This window comes from Hemitrygon akajei, chromosome 5, assembly GCF_048418815.1.
Source record: "Hemitrygon akajei chromosome 5, sHemAka1.3, whole genome shotgun sequence".
NCBI classification, from domain to species: domain Eukaryota; kingdom Metazoa; phylum Chordata; class Chondrichthyes; order Myliobatiformes; family Dasyatidae; genus Hemitrygon; species Hemitrygon akajei.
The window spans coordinates 188041123-188061658 of record NC_133128.1 but is presented as its reverse complement, the minus strand read 5'-3'; the positions used below and the strand labels follow the sequence as shown (position 1 = coordinate 188061658).

At 41.9% G+C, this 20536-nt stretch overlaps 1 protein-coding gene across 1 annotated transcript in view; it reads left to right on the top strand.

The window, feature by feature from the left end:
* Positions 1-20536, top strand: part of lrp2a (low density lipoprotein receptor-related protein 2a) — a 396886-nt gene that overhangs the window by 61702 nt on the left and 314648 nt on the right. Inside the window, exons 3-6 of the mRNA XM_073047514.1 lie at positions 14598-14708; positions 15725-15838; positions 18616-18732; positions 19098-19244. Of these exons, the coding sequence (XP_072903615.1) occupies positions 14598-14708; positions 15725-15838; positions 18616-18732; positions 19098-19244 (489 nt within the window). The remainder of the gene's footprint in view (positions 1-14597; positions 14709-15724; positions 15839-18615; positions 18733-19097; positions 19245-20536) is intronic.

Sequence of the window (20536 nt, the reverse complement as noted above, 5' to 3'; positions counted from 1 at the left end):
TGCTTAATGCAAACACGAGGAAATCTGCAGATGCTGGAAATTCAAGCAACACACACAAAATGCTGGTGGAACGCAGCAGGCCAGGCAGCATCTATAGGAATAAGTACAGTGGACGTTTCAGGTTGATACCCTTTATCAGGACTAACAGGAAAAAATAGATAGTAAGAGATTTGAAAGTGGGAGGGGGAGGGGGAGATCCGAAATGATAGGAGAAGACAGGAGTGGGAGGGATGAAGCCAAGAGCTGGGAAGTTGATTGGCAAAAGGGATACAAGGCTAGAGAAGGGGGAGTATCATAGGATGGAAGACATTGGAAGAAAAAAGGGGGAGGGGAGCACCAGAGGAAGATGGAGAACAGGCAAGGAGTTATTGTGAGAGGGAAAGACAGAGAGAGAGAGAGAGAGAGAGAAAGAGAAATACACACACACACACACACACACACACACACACATATATACATACATACATACCTGTGTATATATATTAAATAAATAAATAGGGATGGGGTAAGAAGGGGAGGAGGGGCATTAACAGAAGTTAGAGAAGTCAATGTTCATGCCATCAGGTTGGAGGCTACCCAGACAGAATATAAGGTGTTGTTTCTCCAACCTGAGTGTGGATTCATCTTGACGGTAGAGGAGGCCATGGATTGACATATCGGAATGGGAATGTGTGGCCACTGGGAGATCCTGCTTCCTCTGGCGGACAGAGTGTAGGTGTTCAGCGAAATGGTCTCCCAGTCTGCGTTGGGTCTCACCAATATAGAGAAGGCCACACCGGGAGCACCAGACGCAGTATACCACACCAACCGACTAACAGGTGAAGTGTCGCCTCACCTGGAAGGACTGTCTGGGGCCCTGAATGGTGGTGAGGGAGGAAGTGTAAGGGCAGGTGTAGCACTTGTCCCGCTTACAAGGATAAGGGCCAGGAGGGAGATCGGTGGGAAGGGATGGGGGGATGAATGGACAAGGGAGTTGCATAGGGAGCGATCCCTGCAGAAAGCAGAAAGTGGGGGGGAGGGAAAGATATATTTGGTGGTGGGATCTTGTTGGAGATGGCGAAAGTTACGGAGAATTATATGTTGGAAACGAAAGCTGGTGGGGTGGTAGGTGAGGACAAGAGGAACCCTATCCCTAGTGGGGTGGTGGGAGGATGGGGTGAAAGCAGATGTGCGTGAAATGGGAGAGAATTGCTTAACACAGCTTGATGAAAAAATCCATTATTGGAATTTAAAATAATAGAAAAATATAATGAAATAACAGAATAGAATAAAAATGCCTTAGAAATCTATCCAATTATTATAAAATTCCATCCCACATCTACAGTCCTGCATTGCTTCATAAACCAACAACTAGAATGATCTATGAATGAATCTTCAATTTAGGTTTACTGGTGTAATTGCTAGTCTTTTTTATCTTTTAGTAATTATGACCACAGAGAAAAATTGATTCTTTTCTTTTGTGGCTAACACGAGAGGCATACTTTTAAGGTGTTTGAAAATAAGTACAAGGGGGATGTCAGAGGTAAGTTTTTCACACAGAGAGTGGTGGGTGCGTGGAATGCACTGCCAGCCGCGGTGGTAAAGGCAGATACAATAGGGTTTTTTAAGAGACTCTAAGATAGGTACATGGAGCTTAGAAAAATAGAGGGCTATGTGGTAGGGAAATTCGAGTCAGTTTTTAGAGTGGGTCACATGGTCAGCATAACATTGTGGGCCGAAGGGCCTGTATTGTGCTGTAGATTTTTATGTTCTGGTTGTGGGGGGGGGTTGTTGTTGGGAATCAGAGTGTCAGAACAGTTAGTGGAGAGTATGTGGAGGCAGATATTGTTAAGACCTCAGGCAAAGTAAGAAATCAAAAGGTTGAGAATGGTGCGACTAATGTCCTGAGCTGTATCGTAGGAACGGTGGATGAGCTCAGTACTTGGATCAACACCTGGAATTTTGACATTGTCGCCATTAATAAGACTTGGTTGCAGGAAGGGCAGGACTGGCAGCTCAATATTCCAGGGTTTTGTTTTAAATGCGACAGAGCAGTAGGGATTAAAAGAGGAGAGGTGGCATTACTAGTTGGGGAAAATGTCAAAGCAGTGTTCTGTCTGGACAGACTGGGGAACTTGACTAGTGAGGCTTTATGGGTGGAACGGAGAAATAAGAAAGGTATGACTACATTAATGAAGGTATATTACAAACCACACAACAGTCCAAAGGATTTAAGACCACAAGATATAGGAGCAGAAATAGGCCATTTGGCCCATCGAGTCTGCTCCGTCATTCAATATGGGCTGATCAAATTCTTCCAGTCCCCCCTGCTTTCACGCCCTATCCTTTGATGCCCTGGCTAATCAAGAACCTGTCTATCTCTGCCTTAAATATGCCTAATGACTTGGCCTCCACAGCCGCTCGTGGCAACAAATTCCACAGATTTATCACCATCTGAATAAAGTAATTTCTCCGCATCTCAGTTCTAAAAGGATGTCCTTCAATCTTGAAGTTGTGCCCTCTTGTCCTAGAATCCCCTACCATGGGAAATAACTTTGCCATATCTAATCTGTTCAGGCCTTTTAACATTCGGAATGTTTCTATGAGATCCCCCCTCGTTCTTCTGAACTCCAGGGAATACAGCTCAAGAGCTGCCAGATGTTCCTCATACGGTAACCCTTTCATTCCTGGAATCATTCTCATGAATCTTCTCTGAACCCTCTCCAATGTCAGTATATCCTTTCTAAAATTAAGAGCCCAAAACTGCAGACAATACTCAAGTGTGATCTCACGAGTGCCTTATAGATCCTCAACATCACATCCCTGGTCTTATATTCTATAGGTCTAGAAATGAATTTCAACATTGCATTCACCTTCTTCACAACTGACTCAACCTGGAGGTTAACCTTTAGGGTATCTTGCACAAGGACTCCCAAGTCCCTTTGCATCTCTGCATTTTGAATTCTGTCCCCTTCTAAATAATAGCCTGCCCATTTATTTCTTCCACCAAACTGCATGACCATACACTTTGCAACATTGTATTTCATTTGCCACTTCTTTGCCTGTTCCCCTAAACTATGTAAGTCTCTCTGAAGTTTCTCTGTTTCTTCAACACTAACCCCGCTCCTCCACTTATCTTTGGATTATTGGCAAAGTTAGCCACAAATCCATTAATCCCATAGTCCAAATATCATTGACATACATCATAAAAAGCAGTGGTCCCAACATTGACCCATGTGGAACTCCACTGGTAACCGGCAGTCAGCCAGAATAGGATCCCTTTATTCCCACTCTTTGTTTTCTGCCAACCAGCCAATCAATGCTCCAACCACATTAGTAACTTCCCTGCAATTCCATGGGTTCTTATCTTGCTAAGCATCCTCATGTGTGGCACCCTTGTCAAAGGTCTTCAGAAAATCCAAGTACACCACATCTACTGCATATCCTTTGTCTACCCTGCTTGTAATTTCCTCAAAGAATTGCAGTAGGTTAGTCAGGCAGGATTTTCCTTTCAGGAAACCATGCTGGCTTTGGCCTATCTTGCCATGTGCCTCTAGGTACACTGTAATCTCATGCCTAGCATCGATTCCAACAACTTCCAAACCACTGATGTCAGGTTGCAGACTGTTGTAAGAAACATACAGTTGTAATAGCAGGTGATTTTAACTTTCCACGTATTGACTGGGAATCCCATATTGTAGAAGGACTAGATAGGATAGAGTTTGTCAAATGTGTTTTGGGAAATTTCCTTCTTTGAAGACTCAGTGCAAGAGTGTGTGATACTTGATCTGCTATGAGAGAATGACACAGGGCAGGTGACAGAAGTTTGTGTAGGGGTACACTTTGCAACTAGTGATCACAATGCCATTAGTTTCAAAGTAAAAAGGTAGGTCTGGTCTGTGGGTTGAGATTCTAAATTGGAGAAAGGCCAATTTTGTGGGTATCAGAAATGATCTGGCAAGTGTGGATTGGGACAGGGTGTTTTCTGGCAAAAGTGTACTTGGTAAGTGGGAGGCCTTCAAAAGTGAAATGTTGAGAATAGTAAGCTTGTATGTGCCTGTCAGAATAAAAGGTAAAGAAAACAGGTGTAGGGAACCTTGGTTTTCAAGAGATATTGATGCCCTTGTTTAGAGGAAAAAGGAGGTACTTAGCAAGTATAGGCAGGTATGACCCAATGAGATGTTTATGGAGTATATTATACATGCAACAGAACACTTGAGAAAGAAATCAGAAGGACTGAAAGAAGGCATGTGGTTGCCCTAGCAGGCAAGGTGAAGGAGAATCCTATGAGATTCTACAGATATGTTAGGATTGCAAGGGAAAATATGGTCCAATTAGCGTGAAATATGAAACAAATTAGCGTGGATAATTCTCCAGGGCCTGACAAGGTATTTCCTCAGACACTGTGGAGGCAAGTGCGGGAATTGCCTGGTCCCTAGCAGAGATAATTTAGTGATGGATGAAGTACCAGAGGATTGGAGTATAGCCAGTGTTGTTCTCTGTTAAGAAAGGTTCCAAAAAAAAAACCTAGGAAATTATAGGTCAGTGATCCTGACATCAGTAGTGGGAAATTTATTGGAAGGTATTCTAAAGGACCTGATATATAAATACTTGGACAGTCATGGACTGATTAAGAATAGTCAGGATGGCTTTGTGTGTGTTAGGTCATGTCTAACCAATCTTATAGAGTTTTGTGAGCAAGTTAACAGGAAAATTGATAAATGTAAGGCAGTGGATGCTGTCTACATGGAATTCAGGAAGGCATTTGACAAGGTCACACATGGGAGGTTGCACAAGAAAGTTCGGTCGCTCGGCATTCAGGATGGGGTAATAAATTGGATTAGACATTGGATTCGTGGGAGAAGTCAGAGAGTGGTAGTGGATGGTTGCCTCTCTGACTGGAGGACTGTGACTCATGTAGTGCCACAGGGATTGGTGTTGTTTGTCATCTACATCAACAATCTGAATGATAATGTGGTTCAGAGGTGAAGAAGCATGGAATTACATCTTTATAAAGAGGTGACATAGGGTCAGAGACTGTTGAATCTTTGTGGGTGGATTTAAGAAATTGTAAGGGTGAAAAAACTATTATGGGAGTCATAATGTAGGCCTCTAAATAGTATCCAAATGTGGGGTTGAGATTGCAAATTGAGCTGGAAAAGGCATGTAATAAGGGTAATGACATAATGTCATGGTCTGGTCCGTGAAATCCGTATTCTGATTCACGGTCTGGTCCATGTTCCTTATTCCAGGTATTCCAGGCTTCCCCAGTTTCTGTTGATGCAGCTGATTCTTGTTTGGGCTGGCCTCATAAATAGCTTCAGGATTCAGCCTCTGGTGGCTGGATTGTTCCTGTCCAAACCCCCTGTCTGTATCCCTTCCCTTCACCTTTTGCCTGGAGCCTTGCCTCACCTCTGCCTCTGCCTGGAGCCTTGCCTTGCCTTGCCTCGCCTCGCCTCCCCTCGCCTTGCCTCTGCCTGGAGCCTCGCCTCACCATGCCTCTGCCTGGAGCCTTGCCTCGCCTTGCCTGTGTCTGGAGCCTCACCCTGTTTGGAACTGTCTCTTTGTGTCCACACCTTCGCTAGGTAGGTCCGGCCATTTGCTGCTACCTAGCGTTGGGAACTGTCTCGTTGTGTTCAGTGTAATGAGTCCCGGCCCTATGTCCTGTATCCAAGGAGGGGTCCTGGTTCTGTGTTATGAGTCCCGGCCCTGTGTCCTGTACATAAGGAGGGGTTCCTTGACCTAGGCTCTGTGTTCTGCGTTCCTGTTCTCCCTCGACCAAGGCTTTGTGTTCTCGTCATGTCCATGTGCCTCACCCAGCACAAGAGTACCTTGCCCAGCCCGGTGCTGGGATTCCCTCGTCCTTTGCTGGGGTTCCCTTGTCCTGTCCAGGAGTCTCATGTCCAGTCCTGTGCTTCTCCTTGTCCTGTAGCCTCGTCTTGCCTTCGCCTGGTTCTGGTGTCCGAGCCTGAGCCAAGACCCAGGTTCTGGGTCCTTCTTGGCTCGGAGTCCAAGCACAGGCTTCTAGTTCCCAGTTCCATATCCTGGTTCCACTGTCCTTATCGAGTCCTAGCCAGGTCCAGAATCCTTGTCTCGTCTGGGGCCTGTGTCATGTCCAGTGTCCTTTCTTCCCCACTTTCCTTGCTTCCTTCTCATGCCTAGTCCTGTCCTGGTACTTAAGTGTCTGTGTCTTGTATCTGGGTCCGCTCCCAACGCGCCCCCCCCCCCATGACACATAATTGTGATGGGGGCATTAATATACAAGGAAATTGGGAAAATCAGGTTGGTGTTGGATTGCAAGAGAGGGAATTTGTTGAATGCCTACAAGATGGCATTTTAGAGCAGCTTGTGTTGAGCCTATTTGGGGAAAGGCTGTCTTAGATTGGGTGTTGTGTAATAACCCATTTCTTATCAGGAAGCTTAATGTAAAGGAACCCTTAGGAACCAGTGTTCATAATGTGATTGAATTCATACTGCAGTTTGAGAGGGAGAAGCATAACTCACATGTATCTGTATCACAATGGAATAAAAGGAATTACAGAAACGAGCTTGTCCAGGTGGATTGGAGGAGGATACTGGTGGGGATGACGGCAGAGTAGACGTGGCTGAAGTTTCTGGGAATAGTTCACAAGGTGCAGATAGATATGCCCACAGAGGAAGAAGTTCTCAAATGGCAGGGGTTGGCAACTCTGGTTGAGGAAGGAAGTTAAGGTCTGCATAAGGAAAGGACATATGTGGAAAAAGTGAATGGGAAGTTAGATGATTGAGAAGCTTTTAAAATCCAACAAAAGGCAATTTAAATAAAGCTATAAGAAGGGAATTGATGAAATATGAGGACAGACTAGCCAAAAATATAAAGCAAGATACCAAAAGTTTTTTCAGTTACTTAAAGTGTAAAAGGGAGGTGAGGGTTGATATTGGACCACTGGAGAATGATGCTGGTGAGGTACAAATGGGGGAACAAAGAAATGGCATATGAACTTAATGAGTATTTCGCGTCTTTCTTCACTGTGGAAGACACTAGCAGTGTGCTGGAGGTCCATGAGTGTCAGGCACAGGAGTGAGTGCCAGTGCTATTACAAAGGAAAAAGTGCTAGGCAAACTCAAAGGTCTTAAGGTGGTCAAGTCACCTGGGCCAAATGGACTACATCCCAGAGTCCGGAAAGAGGTTGCTGAAGAAGTAATGGATATATTGGTTATCATCTTTCAAAAATCAATTGCTTCTGGCATGGTCCTGGAGGACTGGAAGATTGCAAATGTCACTCCACTCTTTAAGAAGGGAGGAAGGCAAAAGAAAGGAAATTACAGCCCAGTTATCCTAACCTCTGGTTGGGAAAGTGTTGGAGTCTATTATTAAGGATGATGCTTTGAGATATTTGGAGGCTAACGATAAAATAAGTCAATGTTGGGGTGGTTTCTGTAAAGGGAAATCTTGCCTGACAAATCTGTTAGAGTTCTTCGAGGAAGTAACAAGCAGGGTGGACAACGGAGAGGCAGTGGATGTCATTTACTTGGATTTTCAGAAGACATTTGATAAGGTGTCAAACATGAGGCTACTTAACAAGATAAAATCCTATGACATTACAGGAAAGACACTGGCATGGATAGCGGAATGGCTGACAGGCAGGAGGCAGTGAGTGGGGGTAAAAAGGTACTTTGCTAGTTTGCTGCCAGTGACTAATGGTGCTCCTCAGGGGTCAGTATTGGGACTGCTGCTTTTTACATTGTTTATCAATGATTTGGATAATGGAATTGATGGCTTCATGGCCAAGTTTGTGGATGATATGAAGGGAGGTGGAGGGGTAGGTAGTGCTGTTGAAGCAATATGATTGCAGGAGGATTTAGACAAATTGGAAGAATGGGCAAAAAAATGGCAGGTGGAATACAGAGTTGGGAAATGTATAATAATGCATTTTGTTAAAAGGAACAATAGTGTGGACTATTATCTAAATGGGGAGAAGGTTCAAACATCAGTGGTGCAGACGGAGTCCTCATGCAAGTCTCCCAGAAGGTTAATTTACAGGTTGTGTTTGTGATAAAGAAGGCAAATGCAATGTTGGCATTTATTTCAAGGGGAAATGAATATAAACGCAAGGAGATAATGCTGAGGCTTTATAAGACACTAGTCAGGCCGCACTTGGAGTTTTGTCAACAGTTTTGGGCCCCATATCTCAGAAAGAATGTGTTGTCATTGGAGAGAGTTCAGAGGAGGTTCAGGAGGATGATTCTGGGAATGATGGGGTTAATATATGAGGAGCGTCTGGCTACTTTGGCCCTGTACTCACTGGAATTTAGAAGAATGTGGGGACATCTCATTGAAACCTACTGAATGTTGAAAGGACTAGATAGATTGGATGCGGAGAGGATGTTTCCTATGATGGAGGTATCCAGAACCTGAGGGCACAGCCTCAAAATCGAGGGACGGCCCTTTAGAACAGAGGTAAGGAGGAATATTTTTAGCCAGAGAGTAGTGAATATTTGGAATGCTCTGCCGCAAACTGTGGTGGAGGCAAAGTCCGTGGTTATACTTAAGCAGAAGCTGATTGTTTCTATCTCGGTCAGGGCATCAAAAGATGTAGTGAGAAGGCAGGTGTATGGGGTCGAGTGGGATCTGGGATCAGCCATGATGGAATGGCAGAACAGACTCAATGGGCTGAATGGCCTAATTCTGCTCCTATGTCTTATGGTGTTAACTAGATCAGCAAATTAGATCTCGATCTTTCTTGGATGAGAGGAAAAAAATTTAAGCAGAGCAACATCTGCTGAAAAAAGACCTTCAGAGCTGAGAGGAAAATTTTCCAATGTATAGGACTTCTGAGATTTGTAAGGTGGCAGATCATTTATTTTCATGGGAGGACTTTGAGAGGCCCTGAGCAGTGATGATGATTAAGCTGCATTGTCTTACATAATTTGAATCAACTGGCTGAAGGGAAATTCAAGGGCTGTGATGTGGTATTGAGGGATGATACTGCCGATCTCTGGTTACTATCATAAACCATTAGTCAGATAGCCTGCCCACATATGAGATAATTGATTTGTGGTTAGGTTTGCAAGTTCTTTCTAAAGACACCCATATAGACTGAGTTTGCACTGTAAGTTTGGTGATTAGTTTATTAGTTTGCAATGGACCTGAATGAAAAGCCACATTTCCAGCAGACAATCCGTACCTATGTAACATCGTAGAGATTATCTAATGTTTATGGCACAGGGAATGGCTGCACAATTAATGCATCTTTTCTATCATGTGCTTGGTGTGCTGCCCACCCAGGGGTGTAGACAGAGAAAATGCAACCAGACTTTCTATTTTGAGGTTGGTGGGACTGTGACTCAAGGTTATGGGTTAAGGGAGAAAGGTAAAAAGTTTAAGGGGAACATGAGCAGAAACTTCTTCAGAGGGTTATGAGAGCATGGAACGAGCTGCCAGTGTAAGTGGTGCGTGCAAGCTCAATTTCAACGTTTAGGAGAAGTTTGAATAGGGTCATGAATGGGAGGGGTACGGAGGGCTGTGGTCTGGTGCATATTGATGGGATTAGGCAGTTTAAATGGTTTGCAATGGTCTAGATGTAGGAAGGGCCTATTTCTGTGCTGTAGTCTATGACTTTGAGAGACTGGAAAGCAACACACACAAAATGCTGGAAGACCTCAACAAGTTGGGCAGCACATATGTAGGTGAATAAACAGTAGATGTTTCAGGCCGAGACCCGTCAAGAGTTCTACCAGCATTTTGTGTGTGTTACTCTGGATTTTCAGCATCTACAGACTTTCTTGTGTTTTTGAGGGTGTCTGTTTTCTTTTCCGTGCATTTCCAGTTAAATTTCCACCCTGAAGAGCAGAGCTCTTAAAGATAAAGCTGATTCCATTTGCTGCTCCTTGGCAAAAGGAATGAAACCCATTCAGCTTTCTTTTGAATAAAGAGCACCAGCGATTTCGGTAATGTAACAGTTGGAAGGCAGACAATGATGCGTTTCAAATAGTTCATGCTTTAGTGTGGAAAGATCACCCTTGACAGCCACTGAAAGTACACTCTTGCTCCATACCAAGTTACATTTGTGGCTGGAGCTATTGATTGATCTCAGGAGAGGACATCTGTGGCAAGGCATAAATATCTCAGAAGTTTATACTGTCAACCCTCATAGATATTCAGATAGAGAATTAATTCCTACACACCTGGAGCATTCAGCTACTGCAAAAAATTATTTATATCAAAGTTCAAAGTAAATTCATTATCCAAGTACATATCCAAGTTATACACACACACACACACACACATGTATGTATATATATATGTATGTGTGTGTGTGTATATATCTCTACGTGTGTGTGTGTGTATATATATATAAATATATATCTACGTGTGTGTGTGTAATGCCCAGGTTAAGATTTTTACTGCTATGCTGCAGGTATTTCACTTTTAACAGTTCTGTAAGAGCAATCTATTCTGCTTTTAGCATGTTTGGGTTTAAGCTAAACATAAGGGGCTATGTTGTTCATCTTAGGAATGTTGTGTTAGCGAATCAGGATGGTGGAATTGGGAGTATGTTCTAGAGAATGCTGGGCAGAGAAGTTTTTGTGACGGATGTAGGTGAGGGTTGAGGTCTTTTTGGCAGGAGCTGGGAGAAGATAGGCCAGATGGCTGAGGATGTCATCCTCGTTGCACGAGGTGCTTTGTGCAGAGGAAAAGCTTCAAGGAGGAAGGATTGATGCCCTTGTGGGAGAGCCCGTGTGTTCGAGATGGATTTTAGTGGCATTTGGAAGGTGGTGTGTGCTTTCATGCAGACTGTAGGTCCAGCGCTTGAGTTAAAGACAACTTCAAGATAAGCTCCAACATATGTGCACATTTGGACTGAGTTAACTGTAATGGGCCCTTTTTCTTTTTCTTATTAACTGTTCGATAAATCTGAAATTTGTAAATATGCTTTTTTATAATTGTATCTGTATGATCTGTTATTTCTTGCCGACAGCTAATTGCATTGGGACAGTATTTACAGAATATTCACTCAGATTGGGGAACACCCCAACTGTCCCGGTCTGGTGGGACCCAAGTCATATTGGCCCTAGATGTATGGAGTTGGCAGTATGGTGGTTTTCTCACCACTGAGTGCATTAGCCTGTTAGCGAGGGTCTAACCAGCCGTGTTTCTAGAGATGCCCAGTAAAAAGGGGAAGAAGAAGGCAAATGCAATGTTGGCATTCATTTCTAGAGCTATAGAATATAAGAGCAGGGATGTGATGTTGAGGCTCTATAAGGCACTTGTGAGACCACACTTGGAGTATTGTGTACAGTTTTGGGCTCCTTATTTTAGAAAGGCCACACTGACATTGAGAATGATTCCAGGACTGAAAGGGTTACTGTATGAGAAACGTCTGGCAGTTCTTGGGCTGTATTCCCTGGGGTTCAGGAGAATGGCGGGGGGGGGGGGGGTATCTCATAGAAACACTCCGAATGTTAAGAGGCCTAAACAGATTAGATATAACAAAGTTATTTCCCATGGTAGGGGAGTCTAGGACAAAAGGTCATAATTTCAGGATTGAAGGACGTCTGTTTAGAACAGAGATGGGGAGAAATTACTTTAGCCAGAGGGTGGTAAATCTGTGGAATTTGTTGCCACAAGTGGCTGTGGAGGCCAAGTGACTGGGTGCATTTAAGGCAGAGATAGTTAAGTTCTTGATTAGCCAGGGCATCAAAGAGTATGGAGAGAAGGCAGGGGAGTGGAGATGACTGTAAGAATTGGATCAGCCCATGATTGAATGGTGGAGCAGGAGGATGGGCCAAATGGCCTATTTCTGCTCCTACAATTCATGGTCTTACGGTCTTCATTGTTGGGACTTGTCCGGGATTTGATTCCCTGAATACTGTGTATTTTCTGTAAGAATTGATTAAGTGGTTTGTTGGTTTTATCCTGTGTTTAAGCCAGTGCCCAGGAAAGTGATTATTGATGCCGCAGGGATTAAGCTTTGGTGTGATGCAAAGAGATCACCCACAGCTAATACTTATGTTGTGAGTGAGGCAGATATCCGCAGCCCAGACAAATTTTTAGTTAGCGTTCCAAGTGCCATTAAATTATCAGGGAAAGTACCCTCTTTGAACAGTGTTTTGAACAATTGGCTGGTAAGGATGTTGTGTTAGTCCAGGCTAGCAAAGACTTGAAAGGAGTGGTGCAAATGGAGAGGTGGAGACATACTTTTAGGGAAGAGGGGAGTGTAGGCAAGAGTGAACAATTGGGAGATGAGTTTCGAGTAGCTGAGGGTGGAGACTTTAAAGACAAGTTGCTCTCATTTCTGCGGTGTGGGGAAGGAGTTGTCTGATGTGGTAGGTCTAATGAGTCCTTCAGTGATTGATTTAAATTCTGAGTTCATTTTGACATCACTGGATGAGAAATGCAGAAGTGTAGCTGCGGAGAGCCAAGGTTATTGTAGCCTGGGAGTGTCTGGGGTCAAGCTGCCACCCAATGGGGAAGAAAAATATGAGGCTTGGGATGAATGGCAGTGCTCAGATAATATGAAAAAACTGAGACTGGTAGAGAGCTTAAAGGGCCTGGTGACTGATATAGTGAGGTTCCTCAAGGCAGAAATTCCATTAGCCATGTCAGCTAATTACCTGCAAGCTCTGCAAGATATTTTTGGCACTTCCTACATAATATGGCTTGTGCACCTTTGAAAAGTCCTAAGCTTACCATTCATATGTTGAATGTAGTAAAGGTAACTAGAAATCTATCTCCAACCTGCCTTAGCTTCCCTCACAGGTTTAACCCCCTATTAAATGGACAAATGTACATGAATTTGAGAGATTCCTAGCAAATGCTGAAGCTGCCAAGTATACTCTTTTTTGAGAATAGAAAGGCAGGGAGTATTTGCTATTTGAAGCTAAAGTATGAATTGTTATTTTTGGGGAACAAACACTAACTGTTTACATATTTTGTGAAGGGCCTGGTGTGTTGACTTTGGAGTTAATGGTCACATTTCAGGAATAAGTAGCTGGTAGATTCTACATTTGTTTTTTTGTCTTAGCTTGCATTGTTATATTACATGAAACTGTGAGGAACTGTGAGGCCTCCGACGGTCAGAATCAACCATGGATGTTGCATCCTAGCCATATAGATATGGAAGCCTGGGCAGTACAATATAGAGAGCAAGCTGTTGCCCATGTAGCAAGCTCACCCTCTCCATGCATCAGATAGACCCAAAGGAATGGCAGAGACCGATACAGTTTGGCACCAGTCGCGTTGCAGGAGTTGCCAAGTCAGTGTTGAACTCAAAGTAGGACTGCCTTAGGGACTCCAGCTCTGGATTTTCCCTCAGAGGTTTACACCTGAAGCCTTCCCCATGAAGTGGGTATAGCTGCAAGGCAGAAGAGGTTTGAGATCAAAGTTTTCCTTCTCCTAGATGAGCTGCCATCTTATAAGCTCCATCTGCCCAAAGTGACTAGTTTTAAGTTTCCAGTAACTCCATTCTCCTTCTCCTGTCAGTAGAAACAGTTCCACTAGGCTTAGAAACTAAGCCACACGTGAAGGCCAGAAGCTGGACGTGGTTGTCAGAGGCTATTTGAAGCGCATGCCACTGGGAACATTTAGTAGGTCATAGGAGATGGTCCCCATTACCAACCCTAGCTATGACAACGTTAAGGAACCACATTCAGAATCTACCAACTACTTATTCCGGTGCTGCTCCTGGCATCGTTTGGTACACAGTGGGGGTTTTTTAATGACCTGTCTTCAAAATGCCCCATCTCCAATCTGACCCTTATTATTGGAATATAATGTTGGTAACCCCAACTATTTAGTCCCACTTTCTCTCTCTTGCCACCAGTTGAGCTTTGCGTATATGATTATGTGCCTAATCTGGATAATGACTCTACTGAGAAGTATGATTGAACAAAAGGATCTGGGAAGACAGATCCATAATTTATTGAAAGTGGTGTCACAGGTAGATAGAGTCATAAAGAAATCTTCTGCCACATTGGTCTTTATAAATCAATGTATTGAGTACAGGATTTGGGATGTTATGTTGAAGTTGTATAAGATGTTGGTGAGGCTTAATTTGGAATATTGTGGACAGTTTTTGCCACCTACCTACAGGAAAGATGTAAATAAGGTTGAAAGAGTACAGAGAAAATTTACAAGGATGACGTTGGTTCTGGATGACCTGAGTTGTAATCAAAGATGAATAGGTTAGGACTTTATTCCTAGGAAAATAGAAGATTGATAGAGGTATACAAAATTATGAGGGACATATATAGTGTTAATGCAAGCTGTATTTTTCCTTTGGGGTTTGGTGGCACTACAACCAGAGGTAATGGGTTAAAGATGAAAGGTGAAAGTTTAAGGGAAAGATGAGGGGAAACTTCTTCATTCAGCAGGCCATGATAGTGTGGAACAAGTTCTCAGCACAAGTGGTACATGTGAGCTCGATTTCAACATTTAAGAAAAGTTTAGATGGGTACAATAATGGTAGGGGCATAGAGGGCTATGGTCCTGGTGCTGGTTGATTGGAGTAGGCAATTTAAATGTTTCAGCACGGACTAAATGGACCAAAGGCCTGCTTCTGTGCTGTACGTTTCTATGATTCTATATACACATACTAATTAGACATTTATTTTGCTTTCTGTCTTTTTTTCTTTAGCTTATCCTACTTGCACCGAAATGGAGTGTTCCAGTGGTGCATGTTACAACTCTAGCCAGCATTGTGACGGAGTGCTGAACTGTAGAGATGGAACAGATGAATTCAATTGCAGTACGTTCCCTTTTTCTAATGTTTAGATTGTCTATTCTTGGAACCAGTATGTCTTTGGCAAAGCACACAATCATACAGAAATACTGATGTACAAGTCAGATTGGAAGCAATTTAATGTATCCTCTTTTGGTCAAATTTTTGAACGGTTAATGCAGCAACTTAATCAGAATAATGGCAAACTAGTAACTATCAGGGAAGAGAAAATGGAAAAGAAAGTGGTATGGTTTCTTAGGTGTGTAACTCACTTACTGTTTGTCGTTCAGTTTGTGGATTGCAGAAGAGCTATATATCATTTCCAATGAATGAGTTCAAAGTTCAAAGTAAATTTATTCTTAAAGTATATACCCGTTTCTGAGATTTACAACTCTGAGATTTATTTTCTTGCGGGTATTCACAAAAAATGCAAAGAAGCCCAATAAATTGGAAAAAAACAAGACGGGCAAACAACCAATGAGCAAAAGAAAGCAAACTGCAAATACAAAGATCAAAATAAATAAATAAGCAATAAACATCGAGAACTTGAAAAGAAAAGTCCTTTAAAGTGAGTCTGTAGGTTGTTCAGTGATGGAGTGAATGAAGTTATCCCCTCTGGTTTATGAGCCTGATTGTTGAGAAATGGTAACTTTTTCTGAACCTGGTGGCGAGTCCTGAGGCTCCTTTGCCTTCTGCAGTTTCTTGTAGTCTCAGGCTGAACAGTTACCATATCAAACTGTGATGCATCTGGATAAGAACGTTTCTGTGGTGCATCAATAAAATCAAGGTGGACAACCTCGCATGTATACTTAGAAACAGGGGCAGTTGGACAATGTGTGGCAGTAGTAGCTCAAAGTAATTTACCATTCAGATTCCAGAATGCAAATTTAATTTGACTGACGAATTGTCCCCCTAGATGGTGCACTTAAGCTATGATTTTAAAAAAGTGCATAACTTGCAATGTGAATTTTTCAGTTAAGTACCTGAATCTTGTGTTTATTTTCTTCCTTTTTTACTTTTTCACTCCTTCCCAACCTATAAAGCGCAGAGATGCAATATTGGGTATTATCAGTGTGCCAATATGGAATGCATCCCAAGGTTATTTGTGTGTGACCATGATGACGATTGTGGGGATCAAAGCGATGAGCAAAACTGTGGTAATGTATTTGTTTTAGTTTCTCCATTATTATTTCCTTCTATAATAGTACTTGAAGTTAGTCCTCTTGCCATTGAGAGTAACTGAATGTTATGTGTTACTTGTTACATTTACATTTGTAGTAAATCAAAAACCCTAGTAATTAATTTGGAGCAATATGTTTGATTTTGTTAATTGGGAAATATATCAGTATTATCCTGTTTCAGTTTTTTGATTTAGTCCTCAGATTTGTGAAACTGACAATTCAAGGAAAGGTTTTCTAGAACAAGCTTTCTTTATTAAGTGAGCGATTACATGTATAATATCACATTGCTACCAGAAATGTTTAAAAGTACATATCAAATACTTCAAGCTATTGTTACACAGAGAATGATAAGTTGCCAGGCCTGCGCACTTTAGGCACCTCTCAGTCTCCACCCATCTAACAGGAATCACATGGCACTCATTTCCAACTTGTCACCTGCAACCTATTTAAACCCAACTTTCATCCACAGTCCTTGTTCACACTTTGATCCAGCCAGTCTCAACCAGTTGTCCCTAGCCTTCAGTTGCCTTGTTGCATTAAGTGTCAGTTGTCTCTTGTTTTGTGGCCCCTGATGGTTTGTTATTTTGCAATTTATTATTAAGTTATTGCTCACCACTAAGTCCTTATATACCTTATAGAATAAAAATCTGCCCACAGAACTGATAGAAAAAAGCTTCAAAACCATGAATTAAAATACTGTGTTTCATTTGAAACAACTTTGCAGAACTGCTGCAGCCAGTCCAGAAACAGTGATCATTTCAAATTATGTTTAAAGGTGAATTCTGTTGACATTAAAATGAGTAATTGTGGTATGGAGAATTAGAACAGTTCAATCATACTTCAGACAAGTGTAAAAAAAGATAGAATAGAAGATAATGTTTTGTTTTCCTGTCTCTTTGCTGTGCAGCAGAAATCTGCACACAACTGCAGCACACCCATCGGTTTTTAAAGAAAATCTCTCATAAATCTGTTTTCTGGAAGAAATTGCCAGTTAATAGCTATTGTGGGATTATATTGAGATGTAATACCAGGAAACAGTTTGAATTTTGCCCTTTTTTTAAACTGTTGAACTTTTTCAAATATTCATGTCGAAATGAAGTTAGTTGAAGATGCATTTTATCGTGGTAACTCTGCTGTGATCTCTGACCAAGAATGAACACGTGGCAGGCATCTGTTGTAAGGAGAGATGCTGGTCTGATGCTGTCTGGCCAGTGTTGCTGTCCTTGTGGAGAGGGGCCTGTCTCCACTTTCTGTCTTTGGTCTTTGTGGTGGTATGGACAGAGGTTATACTTGCAATCTGTTTGTTGGACTTCCACTTCTCTTGGATTTCTAGTAATTTTATATATGCAACTTAAAACAGCAGGCCATATATTAAATAAAGAATGCACAGGAACCTCTATGTCTAATGGATATTTAGAATCTTGAGGTTGCTAGGTTGTGAAATATTTGAGAAGATTAGCCTTTCAATGAAGCCACAATCCTCCATGAGGACCACAACCTTGTCATGGTTTGGAGACTTGCGTGTCTTAATGACCCAGAGAGCTATGCTGGCTGGAGTCAGGGCTTATGCTCTGGCTCTTGGGAGGAACACCCATGCCAAACAGGTCACAGGGTAAAGGCCAGACTAAGAGTGGTCCACGGGTTTGTCAGGTTCGGGGGTTCAGCTCAGGGCTAAGACCCTGACTGGTCAATAAAAATGCTACAGAAACAGCAGTGAAGAATCCTTCTACATCCAAGTATGGTCAAAGACAAACCAAGATGGAGGACCTTCATTGCTGTTCTAAATGCCAGTGGCATAATGGGCAGTAAGCAAGTAAGTAAAAAAAACACAATAGTGCAGATGAGGAAACAAAAGTTCAAAGTACATTTATTATCAAAATATGTATACTTCATACTTGTCTCCCGACAGGCAGCCACAAAACAAAGAAACTCAATAGAACTCATTAAAAACAAAAGAAAACCTTTAAACACCCAGTGTGTGTAGAGAGAGAGAACAAATTCTGCAAAGAATAAAGCAACCTAACAGCATTCAGAACTGAAGTTCACAAAGCCAGGCATCACTGCAGCTGATCCAGAAGTGCAGTAGTTGCAGGCCACAGCCTCAGTCCAGCATGGAGATAACAAACCCTGTAGAGCAGTGGGCTGCACTGGATCGCACTGGACCATCCCTCACCTCCGATCCCAGCACCCTGACCATTTCAGTCTGGCCTGGTGCTTAAATCATTCAAACGAAGACTAGTATATGAGTACAATTATGTTATAAATGGAAATGCATCTATGTAAAATTAAATTTGTAGGTTGGTTGAATAGAAAATCAAACATTAATTCCTTATTTTTATGATGAGAAAAGGTCCTACATTAAAATCATTTTTAAAGATTAGCAAGAAGTTGAAAATCATTAAAGCAATGTCAAGGTTATTGTTATATTACATATTAAAACATATGTTAACATTGTGATACATTTTAATAGCATTGTATATTTCTGTACAACTGTAGATGATTTGATAACACAACAGTGCTATATTCAGATAAACTGTAATTGTTTGAGTGACTCTTGTGTAATATCTTTGAATTGTATCAGCCCGTGAACAGCCAAATCAATCCTTCCTGGCATTTGCTAGATGTCATATGAACACATTTGATTCCTCAGACTTTAAAAATAATCTGCCACTTCTTAGTTTTTCTTCAGTTTCCAAACTAATTTTGTTAATTGGTGCATAGGGTGGTAATAATGTTGTTTTGTTTTTTCTCAGCTTATCCGGAGTGTACAGGAGAATATTTCACCTGTCCTAGTGGCCATTGCATTCATCAGTATTGGCTCTGTGATGGAGATGATGACTGTGGAGATAATGCTGATGAAAGAGGATGTGGTAAGAATGTGGGCCATCAGTCAGTCTATTAATGAGTGAGATTAATGGACAGATAAATGGGGATTACAGAATTTAGCAGTCATGCATTTGAACATGAAGCAGAGATGTTGCGATCTTCACTATGCAGGGACAATGAAGTTATCTTTGACTTCTTGTTTATTTCACTAGATCTGTAGAAGGTAAGACTTAGGAGAAGATTTATTATACCTCTCGGCCCCATTCTCTTGCCTTTTCTCCGTAACCTTAGACATCCTGACTAACCAAGAACCTATCAAACAATGCCTTAATCCAAAGGGTTATCTAAAATTGTGTTTGGATCATGCTGGCTCTTCTAAAAATCTGCCTTTGTTTATATTTTTGAGTAGAAAGAGGGGAACAGGAAATCTGCTCTCCAAGGCAGTGGTATTGTCCAAGCTCCCAGCAGTGCATCTCTCTCAACAAACTATGTGATGGGATCCAGGACTGTTCCTTTGCTGAAGATGAAACTAATACAACAGCTGGAAGGAACTGCAGTGAGTAGTCAGATATTGTTAGAAGAACTGTTTGTCGCTTGTCTGATAGAGAATTTGTCTGATAGAGGAGCCTGTACTCTTGAAGAGCCTATCCTCTTGTCAAGGTACTTGGAAGCCTGGTTATGAACTCGGATACCGTTAGTTATTTGATAAAAGGAGCTTGTCCTTGTACAGTACTCACTTATATCTATTAATCTAAGTATGCAGTGCAAAGTACTCTGAATTTAATAATTTTATTTCAAACAGAGGTCTCTACATATTCCATTTAAGTAGAAAGATAAGTTCTAATGCTCTTGCCTGGTACACACCCTATTTTTCCCCCTGTGCTCTCTCCCCAATGAAAGCTGATAAAGTGGCACTGTGGTATCTTACTGAGCATCTGGGGCATACCCATCTTTCGGACAAGTCTCTGTCCACATTCTGTGGCATTTTTTAATATTGTCCTTGCATTTCTTACTTCGAGTTTTTTTTGCAAAATTGGCGAGATTTTACATTATACTACATCATGATGTGTTTCTCAAATCATCTGAGTGTCTGCATTTTAAACGCTGTCTTTATTGGAGTCCATTGAAAATGTTATGATTTAGGTTTTATTTATAGTCTTATGCTTAGAAAAATCTCATGGCCAAATTCTGTGAGTTCTTGCCAGGTGCTGTTGTGTTGATGCTTTACAGTGCCAGTGATGCGGATTCAATTCCTGTCACTCTCTGTAAGGAGTTTGTACATTCTCCCCATGACTGCGTGGCTTTCCTCCGGGTGCTCTAGTTTCCTCCCATAGTCTGAAGATGTACCAGTTGGTAGGTTAATTGGTCATTGTACGAGGGGTGATTGATAAGCTCATGGCTTAAGGTAGGAGTCAGTTTTAGAAAATCTAGCACATTTATTTTTCAACATAGTCCCCTCCTACATTTACGCACTTAGTCCAGCGGTCGTGGAGCATATGGATGTTGGTCCAGAAAGTGTCCACAGATGTGTGGTTGATAAGTTTGTGGCCTAAAGTAGAAGGAGTTGAGTTATACAGCTCTCGTTACATGCACATGCAGGTCAACTCTCTGAGTGATTATGCAGAAAGTTTGAAGTTAATAACTTATCTTCTTCTAGCTTAGGCCACGAACTTCTCAATTACCCCGATGAGTTATTAACTTCAGATATCTGCTGAGGAACTGGATGCTGGAATCTATATAACAAAAACATGAGATTATAAACATGAAAACCATGTTCACCTAATAACATCAGGGGCATGCACTCATTCCCCAAAAAATCCAGCAGAACTTAAATTTAATTATTTTTGT